Genomic DNA, 16,172 nt, shown 5'->3' on the forward strand with positions numbered 1-16,172 from the left:
CAAGTAGGACACAGGGCGTATTAGGCATATTCTATTATAGTGCCGGCGATGGGGATATGGGGATATCCGCTCTGAACCCGGACAACCCCTTTAAACGTAGCTAATAAGAAAATGACGTCATCACGCCGGCCAGCCTGGTGACATCATACATCACCACGCTTTGGATTTCACGTGAGATCTTGAAGGAAGATGGCGGCCGTCAGCCCATCGCGGGCCAATGGATCAGGTATGATTTTCTTGCTTTTTGCACTATTCCAGACTAAATCAATTCGCTACCACGAAGCAGGAGGAAATTCGGCTTTGTGGCGAATCGAATTTATCCTGAAATTCAGATCCATTTTGTGGACTTCGATTCCCTCAACACTAATAGGAATAGTTTGGAATGGGAGGGGAGCACATTTCGGCATCACACTTTCGTGTACTACATATGGATGAACATATATGATATAATACTTTTATTTATAAAGAGCAGAAATGTAGAATTACAATTAGAATAATCTTACTTGGGTTATCAGGTGGCAGAGCTCAGCGGGGCTTGCTGACACTTGCAGTCCTACAACAGCCACAGGTTACCTGACCTGGTCAGGCGCGTTCACCTGTCGTCCTGGCCAGCAGATGGCGCTCACACCGACTCCTATTCAACGCCTGACAGTGGTTCCCTCGGCGTGACGTCAGGATGCTGTTGGCAGGGGGTGCAGGGAGAAGAGCCTGCCCACTCCTACCTCTCCTCACACTGTGCGGGACTCACAAGGGGGCAGGTCTGGCACTTCGTGAAACTAGGACTGCTCCAAACTTTGTTTTTGGGACTTGGGTCTGTTCATGTCCGTCCTGGAGCTTACAAGGATGGTTCTGCTGAGTTTCCTGGCACATTACTAGCCCCTCAGGTAGAGGCAGTAGGTGAAGTACCAGGCGGCACACGGCCGACAAAGAGCTCATTGTACGGGAGCTGGACGACAGGCGGCACAGGGGCTGCCAGGCAGCCCCTTCCCTTTGCCACATTTGCTGAGGAACTTTGTGGATGCTGTAAGGATTGCTGCCAGGATGTCCAGGAGCCGGGGATCTGAGGGGCTGGGGGCCGTGCTGCTGGGGCTGCTGGCAGTGGGCACTGTGCTGGGGGCTGCAGGTATGTACATGTGGGCACTGATTGATGGGAGATGATAAGTTTGATTGCATTGCATTTGTAATATTGCATCCTCTCCCCCCCCCTTCCTGATGGTTGGAGTAACATCTGGGGGCTGTTGTGTGGAGCCCCTTCCCCGCATTGTTAGCTCACACAGCTGGATTTTCTGCAGGACCCTTTCATCTGGGGGCAGGGAAGGCAATGTGATGGTTGGCTTCAGCTGGTCCTTCACCCATAGGGGTATTAGTCATTCATCTTGTAGGGGGCACCATACAGGTGGCCATTAATGTGGGGATAATTATGCTGATGGATGGTGGGTGGAGTGGCGAACGCTACCTTTAGGGTACGGCCACACGGTAAGGTTTTCGGATGCAGTTTTGGAAGCCAAAATCTGGAGAGAAAGTATAAAGGGCAGATACGACTTCTCCTCTTTGAATCTACTCCTGGTTATGGCTTCCAAAATTGCATCAGGAAACCTGACCGTGTGGCCGTACTCTTAGGCTAGCTTCGCACTAAGTATTTTCTGAGCTGAAAAAAAACTTGATCCACATTAGTTTTTTTTTTTTCCCATGTGATTTTTTTTCTTTTAATGCGGTTTTTGGAGTAGTTTCGGAGAGGATTTTCATTCCTGGCCATTTTCAGTGAAATTCCGGGAGTGGATTCCGCACAGAATCCACGTGAAGAATGGACAGGTTTTTAAAACCGCTAGTGGAGAGAAAAAGCGCTGTATAGTTTAGATTCCCCAGTGAAATCATTGGGGAAGTTCTGGAGGCATAATCTGCGCCAAAATCCTCCATGTGAACCTAGCCTTATTGTGTTTGCACCAGTTGAATAATTTAACAGAAGAAATCAGCCGATGTACAAATGTAGATCTATGAAATGTATATCCCTTACGTTCCAAAATTGAATTTGTATTAGATTGTGTAACTAACAGTCCCAAAATCTAACGTTCCTGCTGAACTCATTGGGCATCTGTTCTAGTAAGACCCACCTAGTGCTTCTATTAAATGGCACGCTGAAGGGTTATGGTGATGGTGGGGTTAAAAGGGAGTGTGCGCAAGAGGCAAACAGCGCCCACATCTCCCAGAAAGATCTCCAACGTCACCAGGGCTACTTGCATGTGGGAATATCCTCACCTCATGGACTTCTTCTGAAGCTTCAAATGAGTCTACAAGGAATTATGTGTACCCTCTCTGGCACCTTTGACAGCCATAAGGAGAAGTGCCCACCCTTGGCATAAATCAGGGGGCCTTGGCCACCTCTCATGTACATTAGATTGGTTTATCATTTCACTGAAGTAGCCATAGCCATTACAGACCCTATTGCAGTAGTTCATACTGGCCATACATGTTCATGGACACCGGGCCATGCATGGACAGTCCTTCTGGGAATATTCTTTAATAGAAAGATTGTTCATAGAAGAAAGATCTTTAGTCGGAAAAGTTCAAATATGGTGGACTTCTTTCCAAGCTATGATGGCCTTTCAGAATCATACTTACCTGGTCCCCGCTGCTGGGTTCAGTCTCACAGGTGTCTCAAGGGGAGCAGGTCACCACTGCAGCCAGTTATTGGTTGCAGCAGTCACGTGTTCCCCCCATCAGCAGGATGTTGATTTCAGCGCAGTAGGGAGATGAAGAGACCCTGTGGCGAGGACCATATAAGTATGGTCACCACTATGGGTCGGCCACTCTGAAAGATCTGTTACAGTCTTGGATAACCCCTTTAAATTTGACCAGGCAAGTTCTCTTTACAGTTGAAATCGTCCTTTTTCATCAACTTTAGGGCCCATTCGCATGACTGTATTTTTCTGTCCCAATCCGTTCCGCAATTTTGCGGATCAGATGGGGCTGCAAAAGATGCGTCCACATCTGTATGTCCGTTCCGTGGCCCCGTATTTGCGGACAAGAATAGGCATTTCTATCATGGAGAAGGACGTTCCATTCCGCAAAATTCGGAAGGCACATGTGAGCCCTTAGTATAACATGTGTCTGCTGTAGCCAGAGTTGCCCTTTAAGGGTACTTTCACACTAGCGTTATTCTTTTCCGGTATTGAAATCCGGTAAAGGATCTCGATACCTGAAAAAAACTGCATCAGTTTTGTCCTACTGCATTCTGTATGGAAAGTAATCCGTTCAGTATGCATCAGGATGTCTTCTGTTCCGTCCCTTGTACGGTATTTGACCGGACAAAATACCGCATCTTGCTGCAGTATTTTTTCCAGCCAAAATCCCGGAACAATACCGCACTTGCCGTCATTCATTTCCATATAGATGTATTAATGTCGGATCCGGTACCATCCGGGAAATTGCTGCATCGCCGGATCTGGTTTTCTGGTCTGCGCATGCGCCGGGGATATAGGAGGAGCCAGATTCTAACAACGCTAGTGTGAAAGTACCCTAAGACGCCTCTGAGCATTTATTAGTATATTACTTCTCTCTTTGTCCACAGGCTTGACAACGGTGCTCTGAAGAGATGTCTACCCGCAAACTTATTAAATACCGGTGGTGTAATATTTGTAATTGTTATCTGCAGTGGGGGGGGGCACACCCATAGAGACTGGTATACTAGTGGTCTTGATATTTGAAGGGGTCATTGGGGGGTTTATAATGACCGGATTACTCAAGAGATTACAGGAAGGTCAGAAGTGTGGATAGTCCTAATCTTATCAGCCCCATACCCTGCTGATCCCAACAATTGAGCTCAAATACAAGGCCCTCTCTATTTAACCACTTTGTTTCAGGATGGGTCAAGCTGGTGTCAATCCATTCAGGTGTTTGACTGTTAATTTTTGTCCGTTTGCCCAACTGAGCTGAGAATTCATCCAGTTCAAAGTGCACGGGGGATTTGTGATCATAGCTCAGGGGAGCAGAAGTGATGTTGTATATTGGAGGGGACATGTTAATCAAATGCATGTTTTGAAAGAACTTTTCTTCTCCTAGTCCAGCTCTAATCCATTTAGCTCTCCCCAGGAGGTGACAGATGCTTGGATTGTGGACTTCCTGTTGCTCAGGGTCCTGGACTTTCAGCCTGGCTGCCATTTGTTGTATTACCTGGGGGAGGGGGAGGGGAGGAGGTCTTGCTGCCTCGTGTATGTGATGGGAGACATTTGATCTGAGCTTTGTGGACAGTTTTCTTTTTATCCTCGGTTGATTTATGGTGACCCCTTTGGAAAGTGCACAGTAGGAAGATCTTTTACTGGTGGTGAAGAGTGTAGTATTTAGAGAATTATTGCCCGTAACGTAATAATAGTTAATAACATTTGGAGATTGTCATCCCTAAACGTAGTTATTTGACATCACAGGAGACCATAGGCATGAAATGTTTGTGGTCAAATCCAGTGATGTACTCCCAAAATATATCTCGGAGCACAAACGATGCAACCTCTGTGTAATATTAGGATCTATAGCCAGTTCACAAGTGATACTGAGTGTCAGCCATTGCCATGAGCAACCAGATTCCATCTATTCCATAGATACGTCATATAGCCGGGTACTGGACTGAAACAAGTCCATGGGAGAGATTGATCAAGACCAGTGTTTGCTTTGACTAAATTAAGTCACAACGGTATTTGAAAAGGTGCAAACCCGCCATTTGCTTCTTTTTTTATTCCAGTTTTTTGTGTAAAGGGCCTATTAAAGGACACCCTATGTGCCCTGTTAGCTCATCACAAGCATCAGGTTAGCAATAGCGTCCATGGACGTCATACTTCGCAATAGCGTCCATGGACGTCATACTCCACTAGGTCTATGCTGCTTTTCCTCTAACAAGAAACACCACTTTCTCCACTGCAACCTCTATGGAGGCCTAATCAGACCAGCTTTTCTGGAACAGATTCTTCTGAATGGCTAACTACCATACCAGTAGTATAAGGAGAACGGCAGAAATAAGAGAGTGACCAATTTCACATGAACGTGTTCAGTCTAGGAAACCTGCTCTGTGTGACAGCTTTATTTCCCGGACCAAACTCACAGCATCATAGTGATTAATGGATGCTGTGTGTACCTACCTGACCGTGGGTCTACCGAATGTGAGACCCGAGGTTTGGTATGAACTCACATAGTGTGGGGTAAAAGAGGAGTGTTTGGTCCGGGAAATTCATCCATCCCACAAAGTGTATCTGGACTTGTGTTCAATTGGCCAAAGGAACAGATAATGTGGAGACTTAGGAGGAAGTTAGAAACCCCTTAATTTATTGCACGTTATGGGAATAACATTTTGTATTCGCCTTCCCTTTTGTCAGGGATCTTAAGGCGCCTGATAATCTGCCGATGTAAATGGGCCCCTTCCTTCCTTCTGGGCACTGAGAACATGTACAGAACATGCTTGGCTGACCTGAGCGTGCATATGTATGGGGAGGCTGGACGGAACACCTGTTAGCTGAATGGAAATGGTGGGTTTGGCCGACAGTAGTCTAATGTGTATGGAGGAATTTACAGGCAAGGTAAAGTCATTTAAACCGGTGTATAACCGCATCATCCAGTGTAATGCGTCATACCTGAAGAACTGTCATTGTTACGATCCATGGGTATCCTTGTATGCTGGTTATCTAGCTGCCTCTGGTACCAGGCTCTTTATTTTCCTTAGGATTGTTATTTAGCTAGCATTTTTCCCCTTTGGTTGACATTCATATTATCTCTTCAGAAGAAATGTTGGAGCTAAGAGTCGTCGTAAATTTGGATTCTTAAAACGTCCCATGTACTGACAAGAAACTCTGAAGGTTCTGAATGGTAGCTGAGATGTGATCAGTCCTGTGTCTCCTCCTGAATGAATGTCCTTGGGTTTATACTCCTTTTCCTTGAGTTTACTTTAGGTGACCTCACTTTGAAGATATTTATGGCTTTCAGGATAACATCACTGTGGAGATATTTACCTCCTTGTGTGAGTTCATGCACAGAGGAAAGAGATCCATCACTTTTTACAGATGTAGTTTCATCCCCAGCTTGTGACTAGACAAAAAAGTCTTTTTAGGTGGCTACGTTTAGTGTATAAGATCTTCATTTGTAGTTGTGGCCTATATGTGTTCAATAATTATTGGAGGTCCATTGTACCATCTAATGTCTGAACAGTTTTGAGACAGTTAATATAGACGTTCTCTCTCATGTAGACATCTGGGGGGGGGGGGATATTTTCCATAATAACCACATTCAATGTATAATTTATATCTGACTCTTTGTTCATTAGTGTGTTCATTCAGATACCGTTACGGGTCTCATTCAGTTTGTACGTATTATTGTCTGTAGACAAAAACGGACTTTTCCCTGTTGAGGTTAAGTTTCTCCTTTGTTCCAACTGGCGTGCATGCCTCAGTCTTGTATCTCCTCTTTGTTCCCAGTAATAACATTGAGATTGTAACTGTTCCAATTATTCATTGTCCTCGTGTTTGACCTGCACATTTTACATGGGAACCAAACTTCATCTCTTGGGCCAGCATATATTTATTTTTGCTTGGAATAGACAGTGATATTTAAGAATGTCCCTAATGAAATGAGAAGCTGAGACTTTACAAAGTTGAAGGCACGTTTACATGAAGTGATCACCAAGGAGCAAAACAATATATAATCCTACGATGAGAGGAGCCATGGTAAAGAAGATACGTTATTGTGTATACGTGGGTTTAGAGAACCAAAGTCTCAACCAACTTAAAGTCACACCAAAACCAAAAGAGTAAAAAAATATCCTATCAGTATATTGTGTATGGGCAATTCAAGAACTTTAGACAGGGTACGCCCTATTTTATACAAGCCGAGGATTTTGCCAATTATTGTACAAATGCTTATTCGTAAAAATTGTGTAAAGGTTTAACCAATCACCAGAAACACAAGCAAAATGCTTTTTTATTCGGCACCTAAAAATACAGTAATTTGTCTGCAGCATGTCACCCTTCCTACTGGGAACACATGCATGCTTGAGCATGTGAAGTCAGCCTTAAAGGGGTTGTGCAGCGCGCGTATATTTATGATCTACCCCCAGATTAGCTGTTTGAAGCGCCGCGGCCTCTAACTCCAGCTGCTACTCCCTTTGAAGCAAGCAGGACGAGCAGTTGTAGTTACACTGCACCGCTGCTACAACTTACATGGCTTGCAGTCAAACAGCGGCTTGTACAAGTGCTGCAGCCTCTTCAAACATCTGATGGTGGGGCGCCACCGACAGTCGTACCACTGCCCATCTGATATTGATGACCTATCCTGAAGATAGGTCATCAATATACTAGCGCTGCATAACCCCTTTAAAGGGAATCTGTCACCTGGTTTGAGCATATTAAAGTGTTACTACTGCCATGTACAATAAAATACCTTATTTCTTGCTGTAGTCTTCATTTTTTGTTTCATGGTTTCATTAGTGATAAAATCCACTTTTTATGTTATGCAAATAAGTGTCCAAGGTGCCCAGAGGGGCGTTATTATCCTTCTCTGGAGCCCAGTAACTCCCCCGTACAGTGCCCAGCCCGCCTTCCTTTAGAGCCCAAGCACGCCTCTTCCAGCATAAGTAACTGCCCACACCCGAACTCTTTGCTACCGCCCCCCTCCGCTATGTGAAATCTCACGCAGGCGCAGTACCGCGGACTGTCTGCGCGATGTAGAAGCTCCTGAGGGCAACAGCTTCAAATGTGTCACTGGGCATGCGCCGAGCCGTGACAAATTTAAAGCTATTGCCCTCAGGAGCTTCTACATCGCGCAGACAGTCCGCGGTACTGCGCCTGCGTGAGATTTCACATAGCGGAGGGGGCGGTAGCAAAGAGTTCGGGTGTGGGCAGTTACTTATGCTGAAAGAGGAGTGCTTGGGCTCTAAGGGAAGGCGGGCTGGGCACTGTACGGGGCAGTTTCTGGGCTCCAGAGAAGGATAATAACGCCCCTCTGGGCACCTTGGACACTTATTTGCATAACATAAAAAGTGGATTTTATCGCTAATGAAATCATGAAACAAAAAATGAAGACTACAGCAAGAAATAAGGTATTTTATTGTACATGGCAGTAGTAACACTTTAATATGCTCAAACCAGGTGACAGATTCCCTTTAAGCTGGGGATACGCTGCTGGTCGAGCTCTCTTTTGTCCGACTGTTATCTCTCCTGATCCTCCGATGCTTGGCATAGCTGAGCCAAGCATGCATATGGAGTGAAGAGGCTAAAGCCGCTACCAGAAACATCTGGAAGCGGATTATATACTAAGAACAAAAGGATTAGGCAGTTGAACGCCAGCATGCTCAATTCTTATCCATCTGACATCAGCTGTCGGGGGAGAATCGGGAGGCCCCGTACACATTAAGTGGTCGGCTAAAGTCAGTGGGTTTGGCTGACATGGATCTCATGTATATGACCAGCTTTAGGCTGTTGGCAGATCCCATTAGTATTAGTGGCATTTCCTGGCATGATATAATCACTGCATCCTGAGGTATATCAGATCACACCGCTAGTATATGGACCTGGTCTTAGCTGCACTTGCATACTGGTAGCTTTGATGACTTTACATCAATAGTTTTAGTGATTGGCCAGTAATTGGTATTTAATGATTGAAATGGTGATTTTTTTTCAGAATAAGTCTACCTGTGGGGCATGCTTCTTACTTGTAAATGTAATGTGCTTGTTGATGTGTGGGGGAAGGGCAGTAAAGAAAAGGGTGACAGTAGGGGAGAATGAATCCCATTTAACGAGTGCTCAGTTGTTTGCAGGAAACCTGCCTCTCACATGCTCTTTGGTAATCAGCATTGTCATTTGTATGGAAATGGATTTTATTGCTAATTACAAAAACTATCAGGCCTCTCATTGGCATTGCATCAAGGGGTGAGTTCCTGTCCCAATACACTATTGATTATTGGCCTATAACGGGTGCGCGTGAAAACAAATATGTGTCTGAGAGGCATACATTCAAGTGTTGCTACCCTGTGATAGTTACAGGTTGGGTATGAACTAGTATTATGTTTGAACTATTTAACATTTCATTTTAAATTGGTTTCCTGGTCCTTAAGATAGGCCATCAATGTCTGATCAGCGGGGGTCCGACACTCCGTACCCCCAATTATCAGCTATTCTGCAGTAGCTCCAGTGCCGGAAGTCAGCCTTCGAACTACAGCCCCGTCCATTGGGGAAGATTTATCAAAATTGGTGTAAAAGAAAACTGGCTTAGTTGACCGTAGCACCCAATCAGATTTGAGCTTTATTTTTTAGAGCTCCTTAGGAAAATGAAAGGAGGAATCTGATTCAGTGCTCCAGACAAAAAAAAATGACCAGGCCTAAACTAAAAAATTTAGTTGCCAAATTAAATTTTTTAGTCGCCAAATTTAAAATGCATATAATTAAAAAAAGGACTTGGAGAAGATGAGACGCAGGTGACAGTAGTGAGCCAGCACTACATATAGGAGAAAACAGCACTACATACCTCTCACATCCAGGGACATCTTCTCAAGGTGACTAAAAATGGCGAATTGCGTGGTTTAGAGTTTTTTTTTTCTGTTACGGCCTTTACCGAGCGGAAATATTTTTTAATATTTTAATCTATCAGGGTGAATAGGATCTCACACATCTCCCTGCTGCCCTGTGCTTTGTGCACACAGCAGCAGGGAACTGAACATGGCAGCCAGGGCTTCAGTAGCGTCCTGGCTGCCATGGTAACGATCTGAGCCCCAGCAGTGTAATCTGCCACTGCCACCAATGAAGGGGATGGGACCCTGTGGCCACCATATAACAATGGGGGGGGGGGGGGGCGACGACTTGTGGCAAGTGATAATGGGGGGGAGGCTTTGGGGGGGCACACTGCACCACCAATGAATGTAATTAAAGAGGACCTTTCGTGGGTCCAAAGAATATGAACTTAGTAGCAGGCTGCATAGAACGGCGCCAAGGGATCTAAGTGCACTTACTATTATTCCTGGGCGCCGCTCCGTTCGCCTGCTGTGGCCCCCCGTATTTTCAACATTCAGAGCAAGGAGGAGGAGACGCCAGTGTCTCTCCTTCTCCCTGACAGCAGCGCTGTCCAATCACAGCGCAGAGCCAGGAAGGAAAAGAAACTCCCTCGCTCTGATTGGACAGCGCTGCTGTCATGGAGATGGAGAGACACTGGCGTCTCCTCCTACTTGCTCTGAATGTTGAAAATACCGGGGGCCACAGCAGGCGAACGGAGCGGCGCCCAGGAATAATAGTAAGTGCACTTAGATCCCTGGGCGCCGCTCTATGCAGCCTGCTACTAAGTTCATATTCTTTGGACACATGAAAGGTCCTCTTTAACTCCTTCATACAATTGTCTGCAGCGGTATCACAGACCCGGCACCCGTCCTCAATAACAGGGCATGCGATCTGTGGCACCTGAGGGGTTAATTGCCGCGGATCGCATGCCCTGTTATTGAGGCCGGGTGCCGGGTCTGTGATACCGCTGCCTATACTTATGTTTTACATTAATTGGTGGCGCAGTGGCAACAGCTCCTCCCCTTCTCCTCCCCTGCTATCTCCCCATTGGTGGTAGTGGCGGCCGCGTCACAGTGGAGAGGGAGGGACTCCTTCCTTCTCCACTGTGCTACTGAAGAGAACGTAGGCTGCGCAGGATCGCGGCGGTACAGTCGCAAATGGCGACAAGACTAAAAAGTCTTGTCGCCATCTGCAAATTTTAAGTCACATTGGCGACCATTTTGGTCGCCATCTGGAGCCCTGTGATTGGTTGCCATGGGCAACTAAGCCAGTTTTCTTTTTCGCTGGTTTTGATACCTCTCCCCATTGTGTCTAGTGGATAGAGCTGGTTCCTGCAGCATTTCTCCCATTCACTTGAGTGGAAGCATCACACAATGGATTGAACTGTAGTTCTGGCTCCAACTTCTGATGCAAAACAGCTGAATGGCGGTGTTTCGGGCCACCTGCGATTGGATATTGATGGCCAATCCTGAAGAAAGGCCATCGATATAAAAAGAGTGGACATCCCCTTTAATGTTATTATCAGTGTTCTCACTACACGAGCAGAAAAGCTTTTGTTCAGTATTTCTGGAATTATTCTTAATGACCAAAGAACTACAGAAGGTAAATTACTTAGCACGACCATGCACAAGCTTCAGTTTTACTAAAACTGGCCATACACTGAAAATGTGTATAGGTGGGATTGTCTGTCTATTGTGTAGGGGGCCTCCCAACATTGGGAGGAGATAAGGATTGGACTTCAACATGCCCAGTTTTTTTTGTTCTCGGAGAGATAAGCCGGCCTAAGAAGAGTCTACCACGGCTTTCGCCTCTCTCAGAACGCATAAACATTTAGCCAAATCGGGGGCGTCCCTGTATATGGGTGTCAGAAGAGAAAGCTGGTGGACCAACAACTGTCTAAGGTGTATGGTTTGCCTTCCTTTAATTATAAGGGGAATCTCCTTAAATTTTACACAATCATTAAATTTGAGCAGCAAAACCCTACCTGTCTTCCTCCATTTCACACAATTAGCTTGCCTGGACCCATAAAATGCGGCATTATTTTAACAGACTGTAGAGCCTTGTATCCGGCCAACTTGTCTCCAGCTTGTTTTTTAATAGTATCTCCTTCAGCTTGTTTGCTTAACTGTTTGCAATATGTAAGTGTTTTTTTTAGACACAGGCGATAATGTTTTTCATATCTGGAAAGGGAGTTTTGTTTTTGTGGCGTGGGATGTAGGGTGTAGGATCACAGTCCCCTCCTTTTTGCGTCCCTCTTGACCAGGAAACAGGCAGACATTTCAGGTTGTTTAGTCCTGTTGGAATTGTTACTCCATAAAGGAAGTTGTTATTAGGCTAAGTATGTCTGAGGGTTATGCAGGGCGCATGGCTTTCAGTCAAGCAGTTAAACCTTCAAGAAAAGAAAAAGGAATTAGGACATTAAAAGAAGATGCAAACCTTTCTCTTGCTTATCCCATTTGCAAGTTATTTCAGCATAAGCAGGAGAACAAAAGCCAATGAATACAAAATGGCCCACCTTCCCAGGTCCTCAATTTCGCTCTCAAATGTTTGAAGTCACCCTTCTACAATTCACTTTCTTGAGTGCTTTATTCATGTGTCAAATTAGTGCAATGTGAACTAAGTTATTAAATAACACTAGTTCATACATTTTAGATTTGAGATTTAGGCCTTTGCCTTGCTTGTTCTTAGTGTATATACTCAAATCATAAGACTGAAACCCATGCCTATATTGTTCTTTGGCCTTTGGATCATTTGATCGTTATCTGAATTTAGGTGAGGTAGAGGTCACGGGGTCTGTCCACATAGGCAGAATTCTTTTTTTCATAGTGGCAATCCCAAAAAGTCAGTTTTTCTACATATTTTGTAAAATTAGGGAAAAGGGACAGCTTGTCCTGCCACGAAACAGCGCCACTGTCGTCGTTGGCCTATGTCTTGAGTACATTTTTTGGTCAGACTGATAATCATGTGGTATTCGACAGATCAAAGGAAATTAGTCTGTGGAATTTGAATAAATTTCTAAGTGAAAGCCATTGTGATTCTAAATTATCCTTACATGTATGGGGAAGACTTCAGGGCCATGTCTGCCATTAGAATCGTATTCCCAGATGTCAACTTTTGTTTCAGCTTCACGTCACATTTTACATAATGTTCTTGAATTTTCATTTTCACGTCTCATTCCCTTAAATAGTGCTGGTTAACAGTTCACATAAAAAACCTAGACAAAAATTCAGTGTTTTAATGCCCCCCTGCTTACCTCCACAGTGAGTCAGGGTCTCTTAACTCAATCAGGGAACAGTCTGAAGAACAAATATTTAAGTATGCTTTTATTACACCTTCATGTCATTCCCAGAAACCCTTTCCATATGTTCTCCACAAGAGCCGGGTCTATTTCTTCATTGTTGGGAATCCTATTTGAATCCACTACCTCAATATAAAGGACACTTTGTTGACTTTGTGGTTCTGCCTGTTTAGATATGAAGGGGTGGAGATTTAAGGGATACAGTTTAAAAGAAAATTTGGAAAGAAATAAGTAAAAACCAAAATTCCTTTTAAAAGGCAGCTGATCTTTCTTCACAGGTTGTATTCACTTATCCGAGTTCTTTGGCAAGAAAGACAGGAATGAAAACAAAGTAACTTATGAAGACTTTTTTTTGTTCGTTCAGAAGTTCATTCAGTTCTTAAAGGGTTGTCTTATAAAACTAACCTGTTCATTCATATAACCTGTTAGGGTAGATAGATGCATGCCTCCCAAGTGTCCCTGTCTTTTGGAGGGACAGTCCCTCTTTTTGACCCAAGTCCCTCTTTGATCCTTAAATGTCCGTCTTTTTGACCTGAGGAATTAATGCTTAAATGTGCATTAACAAATTGCTCCTTACTAAAGTGTCTGTATGGTTTCTACCTGTATATTAGACCAGAACTTCATTATTTTGTGCAATTTGGACCTTAAAATATCTATAATCCGATGATTCATGTGCTAATATTTAAATGGATATTGAAGCACAAGAAAACAATTGTCCCAGGGGCTCCACATGCTGTAAAAAATAAAGGAACTTACCGATACTCACCTAACCGCAGTTGTGACAGAGTCAGCAATTATGCTTTGGGTGGAGTTAGAGGCGTGGCCTAGTATGAAAAAAACTGCCAAGATGTGCGCTGCACATATTGCCCCTCTTTGCGATTTTCAAAAGTTGGGAGGTATGTAGATGTTATGGGGGTGTTCAACCCGTTTGAGAACCACTTCTAAGAGGCAACGGTGGAGAGCGGCCGTGGTAAGGTAACCATAAGGTTCATCAGCATGGAAAATTTCAACCAAAACAATCTTTCGTCAGGGGAAATTTAACAACAAACTTTTGATCAGACTGAGGACAGATCATCATCGTCTGAAAAGAAGTTGGCCTTGTTTGAAAGTTTCATTCGATGGATTTAAGATCTTTTGTTTAAAGATTCTTTGGATGAAAGAATGTTCCCAGAAAGATCTTACTTCCATCCCCTGGATTCATTCAACATGCATTGCCAGTCTGAACTGTAATGGCCAATATGGACTAAAATGCTACTACTGCCCTCTCTACGAAATGATTGGTCGTTCACCAGATTGTTTAACTGCAGTTCAACTGTTACCTTAAGAGTGGCATCTGCTCTGGGGGACGTGATCTATACATTTATTACCTGGACCGCCATTCATTACAAAATGTCTGGCCAGAAATGGCTTCCCCCGATGGTAGCTTATCGTGAGGTGTTAAAGAAGCCAGTCCAATCAAAATTCATCATAAGATAACAGTTATAACTGATAATATTTAAGCAATATACCGTACATCTTTTTAATCCATTAGTGAATAGGCCTTAGGGGCCTTAGGCCAGGCCACTGCCTTTTTACAGCGGCCCAGTCTAAGCGCTGCACACAAGAGCCGGGTTAGTTCTCCAATGGCCCAGACTGGCAGAAGTGCCAATCCGGCTCTTTGACCCCTTATATGCGGTGGTCAATAGCTACTGTGGCATCTAAACTAATGAGATTGCGAGATTCAATGTCTTGGCATGGCAGCCTAGGGACTATTGAAGGCCCAGGCCTGTCTGCAGTGTATTCGTAGCAGGCTGTGCCTCACTGGCCCAACCTGCTGGTAAATGTCAGTATGGCACCGACTGACATTGAATTGTATAAGTAATGTATTATAGAAGCAATCAAAAGATTGTCTTATAAAGTCCCCTTGTTCAGATAAAAGTTTTTAAAAAGTTTTCTTAAATAAAAAAAATTCCAAGTAAAAAAAAACAGTTTTCATTGAAAAAAAAGCTTTTTAATTGAAAAAATTGCTAAAATAACATCCCCTCCACATATTTGGTATCATCGCGTTCGTAATCATCCGCAATATCCACACTTCCTGCTCTGTATAATGACGATTGGTAACTACTGCTCTTCCTCACACAAATTCATTGTTCTGGGGCAGCGGATCGCTGTTCACACCACACAATCTGCTGCCCAGAAACTATGATTGGGCGATCATACGAAAAATCTTTTTATGATTATATATATGACAGATCTGTCTTCAACACCATTGAAAGTCAACGGGGGACGGATCAGTTTTCTATTGTGTCAGAGAAAACGGATCCACCCCCATTGACTTACATTGTGTGTCAGGACGGATCCGTCTTTCTCCGCACCACATCGCGGTCAGAAAAACGCTGCTTGCAGCGTTATTCTGTCCGCGATGGGAGCGCAACCAAATGGAATGAAATGCATTTTAGTGCATTTCGTTTCGTTCAGTCTTGTCCCTATTGACAATGAATGGGGACAAAACTGAAGCGTTTTCTTCCTATGACGGATCTCAATGGTGGAATTGAAAACGCTAATGTGAAAGTAGCCGTTCATCGAGTGATCTGCAGCACCTTTACATGGGCTGATTTCGGGAACGATAATCTTCTCGACAATTAGGCAGTCTAAATGCGGCATTACCTTCTTACATTGTTTCAGCAAAGTAACAAAAGTACAGTATTCTTAATGTGGACCTCTCACTATTTCCTTTTTTTTTATTGTCACTAATGGTCCATTCACACGTCCGTAGTGTATTGCGGATCCGCGATACACCCGGCCGGCACCCCCATAGAACTGCCTATTCTTGTCTGCAATTGCGGACAAGAATAGGACATGTTCAATTTTTTTCCAGCGCCGCGGCCCGGATGTTCGGGGCCGCGCTCAGGAAATGCAGATAGTGTGCTCTCCGCATCTCTTCTTGCCCCATAGAGAATGAATGAGTCCGCAACCGTTCCCGATATTGCGGAACGGATGCGGACCCATTTGCGGACGTGTGAATTGAGCCTTAGAGTGTCAGTTCTGAGAGAAATTAATTAGTAGGCAAAATGAAATGTGAGCGAGCTTCCATTTTCTGCCTCATACGTTATCACAGTGAAATATAGGCTCTGGAAAGAGCATTATTCTCCAATACTGCCAACCTATATAGGACGATTACTCTTATAAACTACAAACCAGAAATATAAATGTTTAATACACTGTAAGAGGTTTTGGATTTCTCTATATTAAATTGTTATAGTATTATATAAGTACAGTAATATGAGCACATGTCGTTTTTTTTTTTTTGTTTTCTGCTCTGCATGAAAATAAGTGAGATATTGGCTTTTAAGCCGTATTAGAATGATTACAGGTTA

General features: G+C 44.0%; 1 protein-coding gene across 1 annotated transcript in view; it reads left to right on the forward strand.

Moving 5' to 3' along the window:
- The first annotated feature begins 713 nt into the window (after window positions 1-713).
- Window positions 714-16,172, forward strand: part of ROR2 (receptor tyrosine kinase like orphan receptor 2) — a 160,133-nt gene continuing 144,674 nt past the window's right edge. The window contains exon 1 of the mRNA XM_040416940.1: window positions 714-1,123. Coding sequence (XP_040272874.1) covers window positions 1,042-1,123 — 82 coding nt within the window. The 5' untranslated portion in view covers window positions 714-1,041. The remainder of the gene's footprint in view (window positions 1,124-16,172) is intronic.

The sequence above is a fragment of the Bufo bufo genome, chromosome 2, assembly GCF_905171765.1.
Source record: "Bufo bufo chromosome 2, aBufBuf1.1, whole genome shotgun sequence".
NCBI classification, from domain to species: Eukaryota; Metazoa; Chordata; class Amphibia; order Anura; family Bufonidae; genus Bufo; species Bufo bufo.